Here is a 14,550-nt window from a genome sequence, read left to right as displayed (position 1 = left end):
GAAGCCAGGAGAGAAAGCTAGCAGATGACACCATGTTCGCCATGTGCCCTTCCAGTCGAGAGAGAAGCCCTGACTGTGTTCGCCATGTGCCTTCTCACTTGAGAGGGCAACCCTGAACTTCATCAGCCTTCTTGAACCAAGGTATCTTTCCCTGGATGCCTTAAATTGGACGTTTCTATAGGCTTGTTTTAATTTTCTCGGCCTTAGAACTGTAAACCTGCAACTCATTAAATTCCCATTAAAAGCCATTCTGTTTCTGGTATATTGCATTCCAGCAGCTAGCAAAATAGAACAGTGTTTAACAGCATTTGAAACAGGCCACCAGTTTAAGCAAAGTGAGTCAGAAATATGCATAAATACTAATTATGAGTCAAAGAAAATGAAAGGGAAGGCAAGAACTTGATGAAGAGAGCTGAGGATGAATATTCAGCAAGCTCAGGACATCTCATGAGCACCAAATTTACCTAAATTAAAACAAGTGTTCCAGCATATGGGGATAAAATTATGTAGAAATTTCCTTCACGGATCTTTCATACGTGGCTGCAGAGAATCCCGGTCCCATCTTCTTAGCACTTCTTGCAGCCACCTAAGAATTCTCTACCCTGAGTTCAGGATTTCCACTCTTTAGCATCTATTTAGTGCAGCACAGAAATGCTGAGCTTTGGCTAATGATACCCAATGATCTTTAGATTATATGTCGAATTCAGAATCTCCCCAAATGAGAGCAGAGTCAGAAAGAAAGGCATAAAGAAATTAAAAGACCAATGACCTCAACCGTGGGCTTACTAGGGATCTGAGGTTAGAAGACTGGGATTGAAAACTGGGGGATTCAAATGCAGTTTTGTTTCCTAGGGTAGCAGCCACTAGAAGTAGCTAAAACTGTTACCCATGATTATTTTAGTGTGCTTATTATTCTCTCTTATAGTATACATGTTAATATTAAATCTTTTTGAATAGCATACATCAGGATATTTCCCAGCTATTTTGGGGCAGAAGGGTTAAACAACCTTTATACATAGACAAGGCTCATGGCAAAGTATAATAGCTGGATAAAAATGGATGGAAAGTTTGGAGACCCATTGGTCTTCTCAGAAGTGCTCCAGTAGCTCATTAAGAGCCGCCTGGTGGGGAGAGGTGAGCCTAGAAGATCCTTAAGATCTTAATAGAAAGTTTCTCCCGCAAATTAAGCCATCGGGACCACAACTCCCCTTAGATGAAGGGAAAACTGAATTAGCCACAAGAGATCCAAACCTGTGTTCTTCAGCTCAGTGACTGCAAAATTGAAAATTGTCAGGAACAAGTGTGGCCTAATAAATAGTTCAAAATAGCAAAAAAGAGAAAGAACAGAGAGCTTCCATTATTCAGAGCTGCATAGAAGAAAACTGCATGAACCTTACTCCATCAAGATTTACGGCTTTTCTATATGCATGGGAGTGAAGTGGGGAGAGACACATGTCATAGAAAATAAACTGTTCTTCTTATTATTAGACCCAAGAAGAATTATGAGCAATGGTAACATAACCTGATTACCATTTACTGAGTGGCATTAGGTATTGTACATACTGTATTATTTAAATCAACCATAAATCTCAATTCATAGAAATTCTTCTTACTTTAAAGATAAAGAGGCTGTAGCTCAGAGAAGTTAAGTAACATGCCCAAGTTCATGAAATTGGGAATCTCAGCTTGTTTTTCGGCCCAGTATGCAACTTACTCTCAACTTCTCCAACAAGAGTCTACTTGGTTGTCCCAAAGTTGAAATTGCTTTGAACAAGTTACACTTTCCTATCATTCTCAGAGCTAATTATTTAAATGTTTACACTGCTGCCTGTCAGATCACTCAAGGTCAGTAGCTGGGCATGAATGAACAAGTGGAGGCCATCACCATGTGTGCTGGGTCTTTGGTGGAAAACCTCGGAACTGACATTGCTAAGAAAGGGGACCAGAGCCTTGCCCCACACGACCCTCATGGGTTTTGTGATCTCACAATCATAGAGGCTTCTCCCAGATACTCCATTTCGGGCTTTCTGGTGGCATTCTGGTGGAACCTCCCTCCCAAAGGCCTTCTCTAACAGCCCACCTGAAGCTGCCCCTCCCAGGCTTCCCTCTTCATTGCATCATTCATTTCATCACAGCCCACTCTTTGACTCTTCTCCTTAACAGCTCCCTCGGAAGAGTGAACTGCCAGGGCCCAATGTATAAAAGTACCCAATGAATATGAATGAAATGAAAACATAAAACACAAGGCTCACATATCCATGCTGGAATTGCTACACATATCTCACCATAAGAGGTATCATGGTATAAAGCAGTAGCTTTCATATACATATTTCTCAAGTTTTGAAATATCTTTACTATGTCCATTGTGTAAAATAAGTAATAGGATAATTGGTCTGGCTGAAATGGGACAGGGGGACTTAAGCTCTGCGGATTCTGTTTGAAATTCATATTGTAAGTGCAAGTTTAGGGGTCTGACAGACAAGAGCATGCATGAAGTTGGCCTTGTTACTCAAGGCCACTGTTAGTAACTAGCAGCCTTGGATTCTTTGTCTGGGGATTGGAACAATAGTGCATACTATATGGAACTGTTGAAATAACTGAAAGAAATAATGTATGTGAAGTGCCCCATGCATCTTCAAGCACAATACACTACAAATAACCCTTCTCTATTTTTACTATATTTCCAAATTATGAGGCAAAAAAACAAGAGAAGCAAATATAATATGGTAAAAATTCATTATTTTTGTACATTTCAATTCTTCATTTAAAATAGTACAGATGGATTGAACTTAGAGTTGATGTCAGCAATAGTGTACAAAGGAGTGAGCTTTAAAATCTGTAATGTGTCCACTCAAGGCACTTTTGGGACTTTGGTTTGACACCCTCCAGTCCTTATGGCACAGGAAGGAAGTGGGAAGTTCTTCCCCTCAAGGGAAATGAAACTCTGGTTTGTTAAGCCCCTGAACCAGTCCTGCTGGTTATCTCCCCAACATTCCAAATGGTTATCTCACAATCCTCCTTCCACACTTCCCCAGCCCTCAGGACTTCAGCCTTCATCTCTTTCATTTTGTTTTTAATTTCCTATTTAACTGTCCCCTTGCACTTTGCTTCCTGGGGCTCTCTCTCTACCCAGCTCACTCTACCCTCTGCATCGGAGGACAGATACCACGACCCCATTTATACCGCCATCTGCTTTAGGCACATTGAGCCTTCTTGGCTTCTTTCACTATGGGGAAATGAGGTTCAAACAAATAGGCAATATGGGGAAGTTGCAAACATTAAAAAGTAATATGGAAAAGGGAAATTATAACCAGCTCTAGGAAGGAATATATTTAAAGAACCATATAAACTTTACAATTGTAAATAGAGTTCTTCAATTTTTATGAGAAATTAAAATGAGGGAACCACTGTCACCATAAGTCATATTGTCTAGTCCCAAAACGGGGGGTAGTCAGTTCTTTCTATTGTTGACCTAATTTGTCAGGACATTTCTGTGAAGAAATGCTTCGTGATATTTCCCTTCCACTTCAATGCATCTCTGAGTCCCATTCCCAAGCCACCTGTGATAACAAAGTTCTTTTATCAGCCTCAGCCTCCATCCAGTCCAAATGCTACCTCCTGACAGGTGGGTTTCAGCTGTCCCACCACCTGCCTACATACTGACAGTTAGATCGTTTCAGTTGAGGTTTTGTTGGCTAACGAATAAATGCTTAACTGAGTTTAACTTCTCTACTAATAACCAGTAGAAGTCATGCCTTGGTCTCTGTGAGTTGATATTTTTGAATGGGAGTTAATTATCCCAAAGAAGTTCCATCTTGCTTATCAGAATCCAAACCACCAGACTGACCTGGGTCTTCCAAGAGGCTTTTTCAGTGCTGGCCTCTGTGCCTTCCCAAACTTTTTACTTACAGTCATGATGTATGCACAACAGTCGGGCACATTTTAAGGTTCTAGTCCCAGTGCTTTTGAAAACCTTTTAGAAACATGTGATTGCATATGCTATTTACAATCCAAATTTTACCAGTCAAATCAGCTCTCTTCAGGTTTTGCACTAACTGAACAAAGTGTCCCAGTTCTGGTGATCTTAGTGGACTTACAAGTAAAATACAAAGTAAAATAAAATTTTAACAAATAATATTCCAGACATTTCACTAATTTAGACAGATAATCTCTCCAATTAAACCAAGTCAATAAATTCAGCTTGGTTTCAAACACCAAAAAATGATGATTTTTATCTGTCACCATGTTATAGGTGACCAACTGCATCAATATCCACTCGCTTGAATAGCAAAAGATATTCAACATCAGTGAACAAGCATGACCAAGGCTATCAGAAGCATTGCACAGCTTAGTTTAGGGGGAAATCATGCTCTGTTTTCTGGCATACATGATGTTTAAATACTTCCCTTCAAGCAACACAAGAAAAAGGAAACATGCCACCCCTGTTGCTTTGTTATCTATGAGGGCAGATAAATTTGGAATCAAACAAAGCAAAGCACAGTGGACCTCACTGATTGTGACTGAAGAAGAGGTCACTTTATGCAGATAAATGGACCTCAATGCCAGTACAAACGTAACATGACAATGGAAGGACAATTTTCACAAAGACATAGAAAGAAAAGCACAAGGATAATAAAAGATTGCAAAATATTCACGGATGATTCTGTCTGGATTGAACTGTGTCCCCCACAACAGACATGCTCAAGTCCTAACCCTAATCCTGTGTGTGGGTGTGGGTGTGTGTGGGGGGGCACTTGTAAATGGGATTTTCAAAAATCCTATTAAGATGAGGCCAAATTGAGTAAGGGTAAGCCTTAATCCAGTATGATTAAGGTCCTTTTACGTAAAGGGTATTTGGTCATGGTAGTAGGAGTGAGGAGGTGACAGAAGGAGATGGATGGCTGTGTGGTATAGGGAAGCCAGCCAGCCAGCAGCAGGACAGTGCTTGGATTCTGGACTCCCAGCCTCCAAACCTGGGAGCACTAATTCCTATTGTCTAAGGCCACCAGCCCATGGTATTTGTTCTAGCAGCTCCGCTGCTATAACTAAGTCAGGCTCTAAACAGAAGAGAAAACAATGAGTGCTGTGAATCACTAAATCTACATTGAATTGAAATTTCATTTGCAGTCTGGTGTTCCATAAGATCAAGGCTGCGATTTAAAATGTAAATAAATTACTGCTTGGATGTATGACTTTTTGCGAGAAAGAAAACAAAATAATAAATACCCTGCTTGCCAACCCTGATCCAAGCACACGTGTCTGTCCATATTCCCCATACTCCCTGGCTTTAGGTTGGATTGGGTAAGGGCAGCTGCTGCAAGACAGGAGGAAAGCAAGGTCAGGGCACAGGCTGGCAGTGCCACTGCCCACCATGACCCCTGTCAAGCAGCTGTCTGCAGTGCCATCTATCTTCAGGTTCTAGTACCCTCTGCCTCCCCTACTCCACCCCTGTGAGTGCTAACAATACCCCTTGTTGCTAGCCCTAAGTATTCTGAATTTCTTCTTGGTCTCCTATCCCTGTCAGAACCTTTGTAAATTGTGGCTTCATGAGAATTTACCTCTTTTTTTATGTACTCTTTTTCTGGTGATGGTCTTGTCTACAAAAACTGTACTTGTGGGGTGTATTAGATTACCCCTTCTTGCCTCAGAGGAAGGCAGGTGGCCCAGGGAGGAAGTATCTGGGATCTCTCATAACACATAGAAGATTTTAACCCATGGGGGAAATAAATATGAGGATTTCTTTCCGTATTGTGGGATGTTCTAAATACCCAGTTAGATGACTTCTAAAAGGGAAACAATTCCTTTTTCTAGGATCCAAGTCCCTCCTTTCCTTTGCTTTTGGAAAGAAGTAAATTTCCCATTAAAAGCTCTTTGGTATTGCCAACAGCTCATTTCAATTAGGTTCATTTTTCTGGAACAAGATGTCATAAGGGCCCTTTTATTACTCTAAAATTGCTGAAGTGTCATAAGATATTGAGGAATATAAGAAGGAGTCAGTCATGGCCACATTAATTAGGGTCTAGGGCCCATTTCTAAAACCTTCTCATTGTTGGACTCAAACAAGCTTTGGATTGCATGCTGATAAGGCCATTGTACTTTATGCACTAATGATATGCTGACTGGACAAATTCCTTTCAGAACACATGATGATGTTTCCCATATGGTGGGCTTCACATAGTTACTCAGCTTCTACATTAAAAGATCCTCATTTGGGATTACATAAATGGAAGCCAATGCCATGCTCATATTTTAAAACCCTCTAGTGTTCCCAAGTCTAAATGCATTTCTGTGATGAATTAAAATGCTTCCTGATGTCACAAAAAAATGTTGCAAGCCAGGAATGAAATGGAAATGCATCCAAAGGTACTAGAGGTTTAAAGAATGAGCTTAAAGCATTTTAAAAAATCCACTTCTGTTCACCACTGTATATACTACATAATAAACATGTCCATTCAAAAAATAGAGCATAATTATTAGCTGAGTAGTTCAGAGGGACCCTCTGAGCAATATTCACCTTCTCATAATTAATTTTAACAGTTGAGAAACATTTTGATGTTCTATTCTTATATACATATTATAGTATCCAGCAATATTTATTTTTCAAAGTTTTGAGAAAATGAGATTATTACCTGTGTTCTCAGCTGATTTACCAAGATTGTCAGAACTCAGGGTTTTTTTTTGCTGCCTTTAAATATCAATAATACCCTCCTTAATGATATCACAGGTTATTTGGAATAGGAAAATAAATAGAGGCAACCAAAACTAAATACTGGATGTTTATGAGAGAGAGAATTACATGAAATTAACTTTACACTACAAAGGAGAAGAGACAGGCAATGAAGAGCTTCTTTCGATGGCCAGGTGGCCCTGATGGTTGCTTTCCTACTAACAGAGCAACTGGAACGCTGTGCTTGCTACAAGGAATAGTTTCCACAACTCAATGATTTGTGTAAAAAGTCTCAGTGATGGAAGACGCTGATGAGAAAGAAGCATGAGTGACTTCAGAACATGGAAGTAAACTTGGAATGGAGAAAATAGTTTGATTTTAAAATACGCCCTTAGAAATTCCTTTATTTAGATTAAATTTGACAGCCAAATTCCACAACTTGCAAGAAAAATACTTTTTAACTCCACTCTTATGATGCATAAGAACACCACACAGAGCTCAGTTTTCATTTTGAATATCACTGAATCACGCAACCAGACCCACATACTTGTCTACTGCATTCCAGACCTCCTCTGAATCATCAATTCCTACCTCTTCGAATCATTCCCAGCAGTAAGCCAGCCTCCCCTTCCTCTAGGAATTCGATCCCTTGACACACACAACTTCCATCTACTACCCCACTTCTCCTTATTCCTTTACAATCAGATGTCGAGGATATGTCTACCTGAGCTCTTTCTGCATCTCTGATTGCTGGTTGGATCCCACCTCATTCTCTGTGGTGACCCCAGGGTGCCACTGAAATTACTTTCGTCAAGGTCACTGATCACCTCTCTGCTTGCCACCAATGACTCCTTCCTGCCCATCCAATGACCTCTCAGCAGCACCCTCAGCAGCAGGCGGGCACTTTCTCTTACCCAATACCCTGACCTCTCTTGGATTGCTTGGCACCACACTCCATTGTGCTCTGACCAGCTTACTGTCCACACCTACTCTGACTCTGGCACTCTCCAGGGATCTGTCTAGATCTTCTTCTCATTAAATTCCCCAATCTTGCCCTAGCAGTGTCGTCCTTACTCCAAGATTCTTCTTATTTCCATCTCAATAGCACTGATATCTTAAGCTAAACCTCTGGCCCAGACCTTTCTTCTGAAGTTTACATTCATAAGGATTGACATATCCACTTTGATGTCTCATGGAATTACCCTACACTGAACTCTTTAAAAGACCCATTCCTCAATTCTCAACTTCCATTCATACTTTGCCCCTCTTTTCCTCCTCCACTCTAGGCATGTAGGTCTTTGGAGCCCTCCAACCTGCCCTCTCTCCAGACTCAAGGCTTTAACATATTGGAGTTCCCCAGTGATGAGGTACCCTCTCATGGCCCAATCCTTCTTAACCTTGGCCTCCAGGAACCCCTCTCTGCACCCAGTCTCCATCTAAGAACTCCATGCTATTCACCTACACCAAGCCCACTGTCTCCCCCATTTCACTTGCCACACCGAGAATCTCATCTTTGTTCATGTGTTCACTGTCTGTCTCCTGTTCTGCTCTAAGCTCCTTGAAGGCAGTGGTCCCATCCCTTTTGTTCCCTCGTGTATATGCTGAGTAGCTCATACAAGTCTGTCAGGGCCTGCACTCAGTACATATTTACTGAATCAATGAAGATAATCCTTCATATCCATGTGATTCATCATTTCAGAACTGGTAGCTACCCTAATTTATTTACTAAATAAAAATACATTCTTTTCTTCAACAAATATTATTGGGAGCCTTCTATGTGCCAGGACTTGTTATAGGTGCAGGGACTATAATAGTAAATAAACAAAACTGGGCACAAAGCCCTACCCTCAGGGAGCTTACATTTAAATGTGGGTTTTGGCTTTGGGTCAATTCCCTCTCTTTATCTGCTTTTAAAGTTTTGTGAGAAAGCTTCATTGCTGCTTTATAAGATAGCATCCTTGAATATCAGGGCCAAACCTTGACATAAATTCATGTGAATTTATGTAAATTCCTTTAGTAAATTCATGAAAATGCTACCTGGAAGAGACAAGAAGGATTTGGAATGGAAATTTTCCTATCTGAATTAACCTGGAAAATATGCAGATGTTAAAGTTTCATCACCTGAAAGAGAATGAAACCCTTCTAAGCTGGCTAGATTTGACAATGGTCTGTTGGGTAAATGAAAATATCTGAAGAAATGAGACGTGAAAAAGAAGGGACTGGGTGGTAGGGATTTTTAATGATAGAAGTATGGAAAAAGGATAGTCTCAGAGGAAATTAACACTGTGCAAAGGAGAATGCATCTCATCAGCTGACCCAAGAAACTGACCTGCCCAATGGTGTAGCCCTTCTGTGGAGATGACTACCTTAAGTTTTCAGGGCTTGATGCCCTAAACTGGGTGTTCTCAGTATGGAAGATCTCACCCCCAAGGGGGCAAACATTGGTTTTTGGGGAGAGCAAAATAATTACTCTTTTAATGCATAAGATGCAAATAAATATACATCATATTAACAAATAATATACCTGTGGAATTAAAATTTCATGGGGAGTCAGTTAGGAGGACAATATCAACAAAGGCTCCCTAGTAGGGATATAATGGAAAAATGCTGGGAAACACCTTCTCCAGCATTCAAATGAGCTCTCCACGAGGCTCTCATGAGACCTTCTGATAAGGCAGCTGCTTGCCACAGAGATAGACTATGAGACGTGATTTCCCACAAGTGTCAGGTCCATCCCACAGTCACATTTCTCATGACAAATCACAAGCCAGCACTCTGGGTTGATATTTCACCCCTTTGTGCCTCTGCTAGGGCACATCAGCCTCCCAAGTCCTGTAACTTCTGGACTCCTAAGGGGTCATGTTCAGAGCCTTCCAGGGTGACAGCCACTTCCTGAACAGATGTGAATGCTCCCATGTGGCTAGAGGTCCCCTGCATGGTGGGTACAGGCTTCATTTCCCAGTCTTCTGATTCAGTAGGCTCAAACTGAGACCAATTCATTTACGACTCATCAGTCATATATTTCCATAGACTCTTAGCACATGCATCCTTCCTGTTTAATCATGTCCACAAATTACATCCAATCGTGCATAAGATGTTGGCCATTTTTTCCAACTCTGATGAATCCAACGAAAATATCCCTATATATCATACAAGTGAAAATTCCATGGACAAGGTATGTGCTGTTTAGGAAACCAAAGAGGACTTCTATTTTAAAGTGTCCTGTCAACTGGAATCACCATATACATATATCTTCTGAACTGTTGTTAGCAATTGGAAAGACAAATTAAGCTTTGTCAAGGTCTTCTCAAAATAGCTCACTGCACCGTGTTCTAATACGGACCATGTATCAGAAGCACCTGGCTCTTCAAAAAGATATGCACAGACCTGGGGATTCAGTGGGTGTTTTTTTGTTTTTTGTTTTTTGTTTTTTTTTTGCATGGACAGGCACCGGGAATTGAACCCAGGTCTCCAGCATGGCAGGTGAGAACTCTGCCTGCTGAGCCACCGTGGCCTGCCTTGATTTTTTTTAAAATACAAATCTCCCCGAGTGAATCTGTTGTGTGTTACCAATGGGAAAAGAATGTCAGATGAAAACCAGATGACTAAACTTGAATACTTCCAGTCAAGGTGGAGAGAAGAGCTGAGAATTTAATAAAGGATTAAATAAACAATGGCTAATGCCAATGAGGAGAAGCTTCCTCCCTGGGAAGTGGGCTTTGCTATTCAAGTTCAAGAATGTGAGTTATGGTGTGACTTTTTTTAAACCAAAGGGCAGAAATCCATCCACTCATTTCAGATGGATCCTGAACTGATTAGGGTAGGGAGGTGAACACTAAAGCTAAGACAGCTATGACAAACTCAGATAAAGCTGAGGTTCACTGCTAGAGTGGGATGGAAAGAAGGCAGTGAACTGAAGTGAATGAGCCAAGTCAAGGCACAATTTAGATGCTCACTTTTGTACAAGGCAAATGGAATTTGCAGGGCCAGCAATGATAGTCAAACTAAGTTCAAGGGGAGGAAAAGAATACGTGTATTTAGTGTGACATCAAAGAAATATTCTAGAGAAGATGGGTTTCCTGGAACTTCTAAATACACTGTTTTAGCATTATAGACCTCATACCTATACAGTACATAAACGTTTTGTTTGGAAAGCAAATTGCAAATGTACAGTAGTTCCTAAGATAAACAAAACAGAATTAAGCAGAAACTAGTTAACATATTAACTTCCTGAATTTATATATTATTTTCTTGGATTTCCAAGCCCGGTCATTTTTGGTTTACTAGCCAGATCATTCTCAGAACTTGTGAGTTGAGGCAGCAGACCCTTCCCTGCACAGGAGTGAACCCTGCCAGATGGAACATCTACCAATAATAAATGCTGCATTTAAATGAAGCTTGTTCAAATGTAGATTTAAATATAAATACACTCACTGGACTTGGTTTCCCTTTCATAATATTTTTATTGTTCCTGGGGTTGAGATAAGAGAGTTTAAAATGTTTGCATCATTTTGTTTTGTTTTGTTTGCTCTTCTGTTTTTCCTGAAGTTTCCACCCCATATCACCTTTGGATGCAGGACCAAAAGAGCACACTGGAGCCCACAAGGAGAAAGTTCTGAGGCAAACTCTCTCCTGCAATGAAAGCAGAAGCCTATGAGAACCTTCCCTAACCCTAACTATGCCATCTTCTTCTACACACTCTATTAACCCTGTAATAAAGCATCTGTGGGTAAGCTTATCAACATGGCACATTCCCCTGTCCTTCAAGTTTGATAATAGTTTCAAATCATCAGTGTGAATATTTCCTTTGTCAGTAGAGGTGGCCCAAAGCAGCACATCCCAAATAGCCTTCACCACATATTGTTTTAAATGGAAGAAAAAAGCCTGATAATGTACTGTCTTTGCAGTTAATTATTGCTTACTAAATTAAATAGTTGGTCTTGTCAGTTTTGGTATCAGAAGAGATGACAGTTTTAGGTTGAGACTTTTCTTATCCCTTTTTTCCTGGGCACATCCCACAAAAGGTTAGGAGTTGCCACACAGAGAGAAGCAATGAAACCAGGTGCAAGTAAAGTGTGCTTAGGGGGAGGAAGGGCCTATTTGGCAGCTTTTACTGCCCTGACAAAAAGAAGCAGATGCAATTGGTGGGAAACTTCCACTTTTATGCGCCTTCTGTTTTGAATGTAAGTGAAAGTCAATGGACTCCTGGTGATATCCTTGCTGGTTTCATTAATCTGCTGGACTGAGGCCAGCAATCCTTACCTCCGGATGATTTTTTTGTTTGAGGAAAATAAATTCCCATTTGATTAGGCCACTATAGTCTGGTTTTCTGTTTTCTGTTTTTGTTTTTTGCAGCCAAATGTAAGACTGACTCACAAGTCTGGGATAGCCCGATTGAGTCAGCATACCCAGCCAGGCCTCTGCTGTAGCATAAGATTCTGTTTAGTGCAGATTGCTGCATGTGTTTGGTGTAAAGCAAATGAATAAGTTGGGGCCACATATAAATGCTTCAGATGGAATGTGCCTTAAATAGGCTTGCAAACCAGTAACAGAAGGAATCCGAACTGACCTGAAAAAAATTAGCCACTTTATGAAGACAATATGTCAAGACTGATGTGAATGGGAGTGGTGGATTGAATAGAGTATAGAGCCAACCAGATAATTTTTGAAAGCAGGCTGGAGCTAACTGTAAAAGCCAGGAGTGCTCTATGCTCCAGGCCTGCAAACCGAGAAGAGGCACATCTGGTTCACATGGAAAGAGTTCCTGGAGCATACCAACTGGAGGGATGAAGAAAAATCACTAGAGAAAGAAGACAGAGGCCTTATAAAGACAGGGAATTTGGACACCGTCAAGCAGAAGAAACCAGGAGACAGGAGAAAGCAGACACTGGAATTCAGAAGAAGCTAGAGAGTACAGAGAGATCATGCTGAGATGGGGACCACCACAAGAATGCTGCTGGCCCCGGGAGAAAGAATGGCTTCCTTGACAACTAAATTTTGGACTTCTGGCCTCTAAAACCATGAAACAATAAACATCTGTTGTTTAAACCAACCCATTGTGCAATATTTGTTATAGCAGGTCTGGCATACTAAGACAAATGGCCTGGAAGTAAAGATGGTGACTGGTATACAGCTTCTCTATAGGGTAACAGTGTTGACTTGCTCATTAAATGAACCCTTTCCATTGACACAAGGCCATGTGGTTTAAGCAGGGCATTATTCTTAAGCTCAAAGCTGAGCTTGTCTTATGGGTTTTTGTCTTCTATGGTTTAAATAAGGAGTGACTGCAGGTAAGAGTTTGTGACAAAGTGTACTTCTAGAGTTTGTGCAGAAGTTACCTTCCTCCTAAGCTTAGAGCTTAGACATTTAGATAACCCTTTTAACGGAGTTTTGCTCAGCATAGAAGACCTAAGTTATGACTTAAGTCTAATGGAGTCTACCTTGTTTGAATTTCCTCCATGGTTCTTTTTCCCATTCTTAGATTCATCATGGTATTACTTTATAATAGAACTATTAATAACTTAATATTAAACTGGCTTCAAAGTTCACTGGGAAAAGAAAAATAAAATGGATCAAGAGTTGAGAGGTCAGTAAGGGAACTTTAGGAACTGTGTTCTGTGCAAAGGCTTTGGCCATTTGGCTCCCTCCTTCATCTTGGGCAATGTGGGACTGGGCTGGCCACCCAAAATTCCAAATCCCCCATTATTCAGACAGGCTCTGGAAGCAGGCTCAGAGTCTTCTAAGCCGCCAAACTTCACTTGTGATTATAAGAGATTCCAAGGTCATGACCCATCCAACCACCCATCTTGCAATTTCCAGACATTTGTAATATGTGCGGCCTGCAACTCAACATTAATTCAGTCCAAATCCTGAATTATCTGATCATGTGGACCCATGTACTTTATTCCTACTTTCCATGTGGTTTCCTACAGCTTCACCCTGAGACCTTGCAGTAGGTTCTGTCCCTGGCATCTTCTGATCACCTACAAGCCTACTTGTTGGCATCATGTTTTTCTCTAGATAGTCTGGAACATCCTACAGCCCATCCAAACATCTCCTCTACCAATCTCCTTGTAACCACATCACTGCATGCAGCCAGACACGATCCACCGATTGATACTGTCTGCTTGTTTGGCCATTCACCCTGGAACACAATTCAAGAGGATTCCCCTTTGATGAGAGATTGAGCCACTAGGTCTATAAGGCCTCCAATCTTGGCAGACCTTCAGCTCCACTGACTTAGCAAAAATCCTCCATCTCCCTCAAAGACTATTTCAGACCTATGCCCCTCTCCTCAAGTCTTCTTCCTATGCAGCCTTTGCCGTTTTGCTCTCCAAAAAAAGTTCTGCTATCTTCAAGAAGAAATTCAAGGTCATCCATACTATCCAAACACATTACCCTACACCTCCAAATTACAACCACACTCATCTCTAAATGGGTTTCTCCAATCCAAGGTGTCCCTTCAGTTCAATGACAAATTTTCCATCCTGACCCAAAACCCTCTTCTAAGGCCTCCTCTGGACTTTATTGCAGGCATCACCCCTCTACCTCTCTTATCTGTCATTATTTGCCCATTGATTCCCTCATTAAAGAGGAGGCTTGCAGTCCTCTAATTTCTATCCCATTTCTCCCCTCTCCTGCTATGGAAGAGAAGGGATCCCAAATTGGAGTGTGCATCAAAGCTTTGTGAAGTTTTTGCAGATCCCTTGAATCCATTCCACACAGAACCCAGTGAATCAGAATCTTCAGGAGTAGGGCACAAGAATTTGACTTTTAACCAGCCATCCAGGAGCTTTTGATATTACCTGCTGCCGCTGATCTATAGGATGGCATTCAGCCATATGGTTTTCACTTATTTACCTCTACACACCTTTAATTCACTG

At 41.0% G+C, this 14,550-nt stretch overlaps 1 protein-coding gene across 4 annotated transcripts in view; it reads right to left on the bottom strand.

The window, feature by feature from the left end:
* ADCY2 (adenylate cyclase 2) overlaps positions 1-14,550 on the bottom strand; it is a 430,316-nt gene that overhangs the window by 197,798 nt on the left and 217,968 nt on the right. The window contains exon 1 of one of the 4 annotated variants that reach the window (XM_077116827.1): positions 1,715-2,035. The exons of the other annotated variants lie outside the window; for them this stretch is intronic. Coding sequence (XP_076972942.1) covers positions 1,715-1,792 — 78 coding nt within the window. The 5' untranslated portion in view covers positions 1,793-2,035. Of the gene's footprint in view, positions 1-1,714; positions 2,036-14,550 lie in introns of those variants that run through there. 4 annotated transcript variants of the gene reach the window in all.

Source organism: Tamandua tetradactyla, chromosome 9, assembly GCF_023851605.1.
Source record: "Tamandua tetradactyla isolate mTamTet1 chromosome 9, mTamTet1.pri, whole genome shotgun sequence".
NCBI lineage: Eukaryota > Metazoa > Chordata > Mammalia > Pilosa > Myrmecophagidae > Tamandua > Tamandua tetradactyla.
The sequence above is the reverse complement of the archived record's forward strand: the minus strand, read 5'-3'. Positions and strand labels throughout refer to the sequence as shown.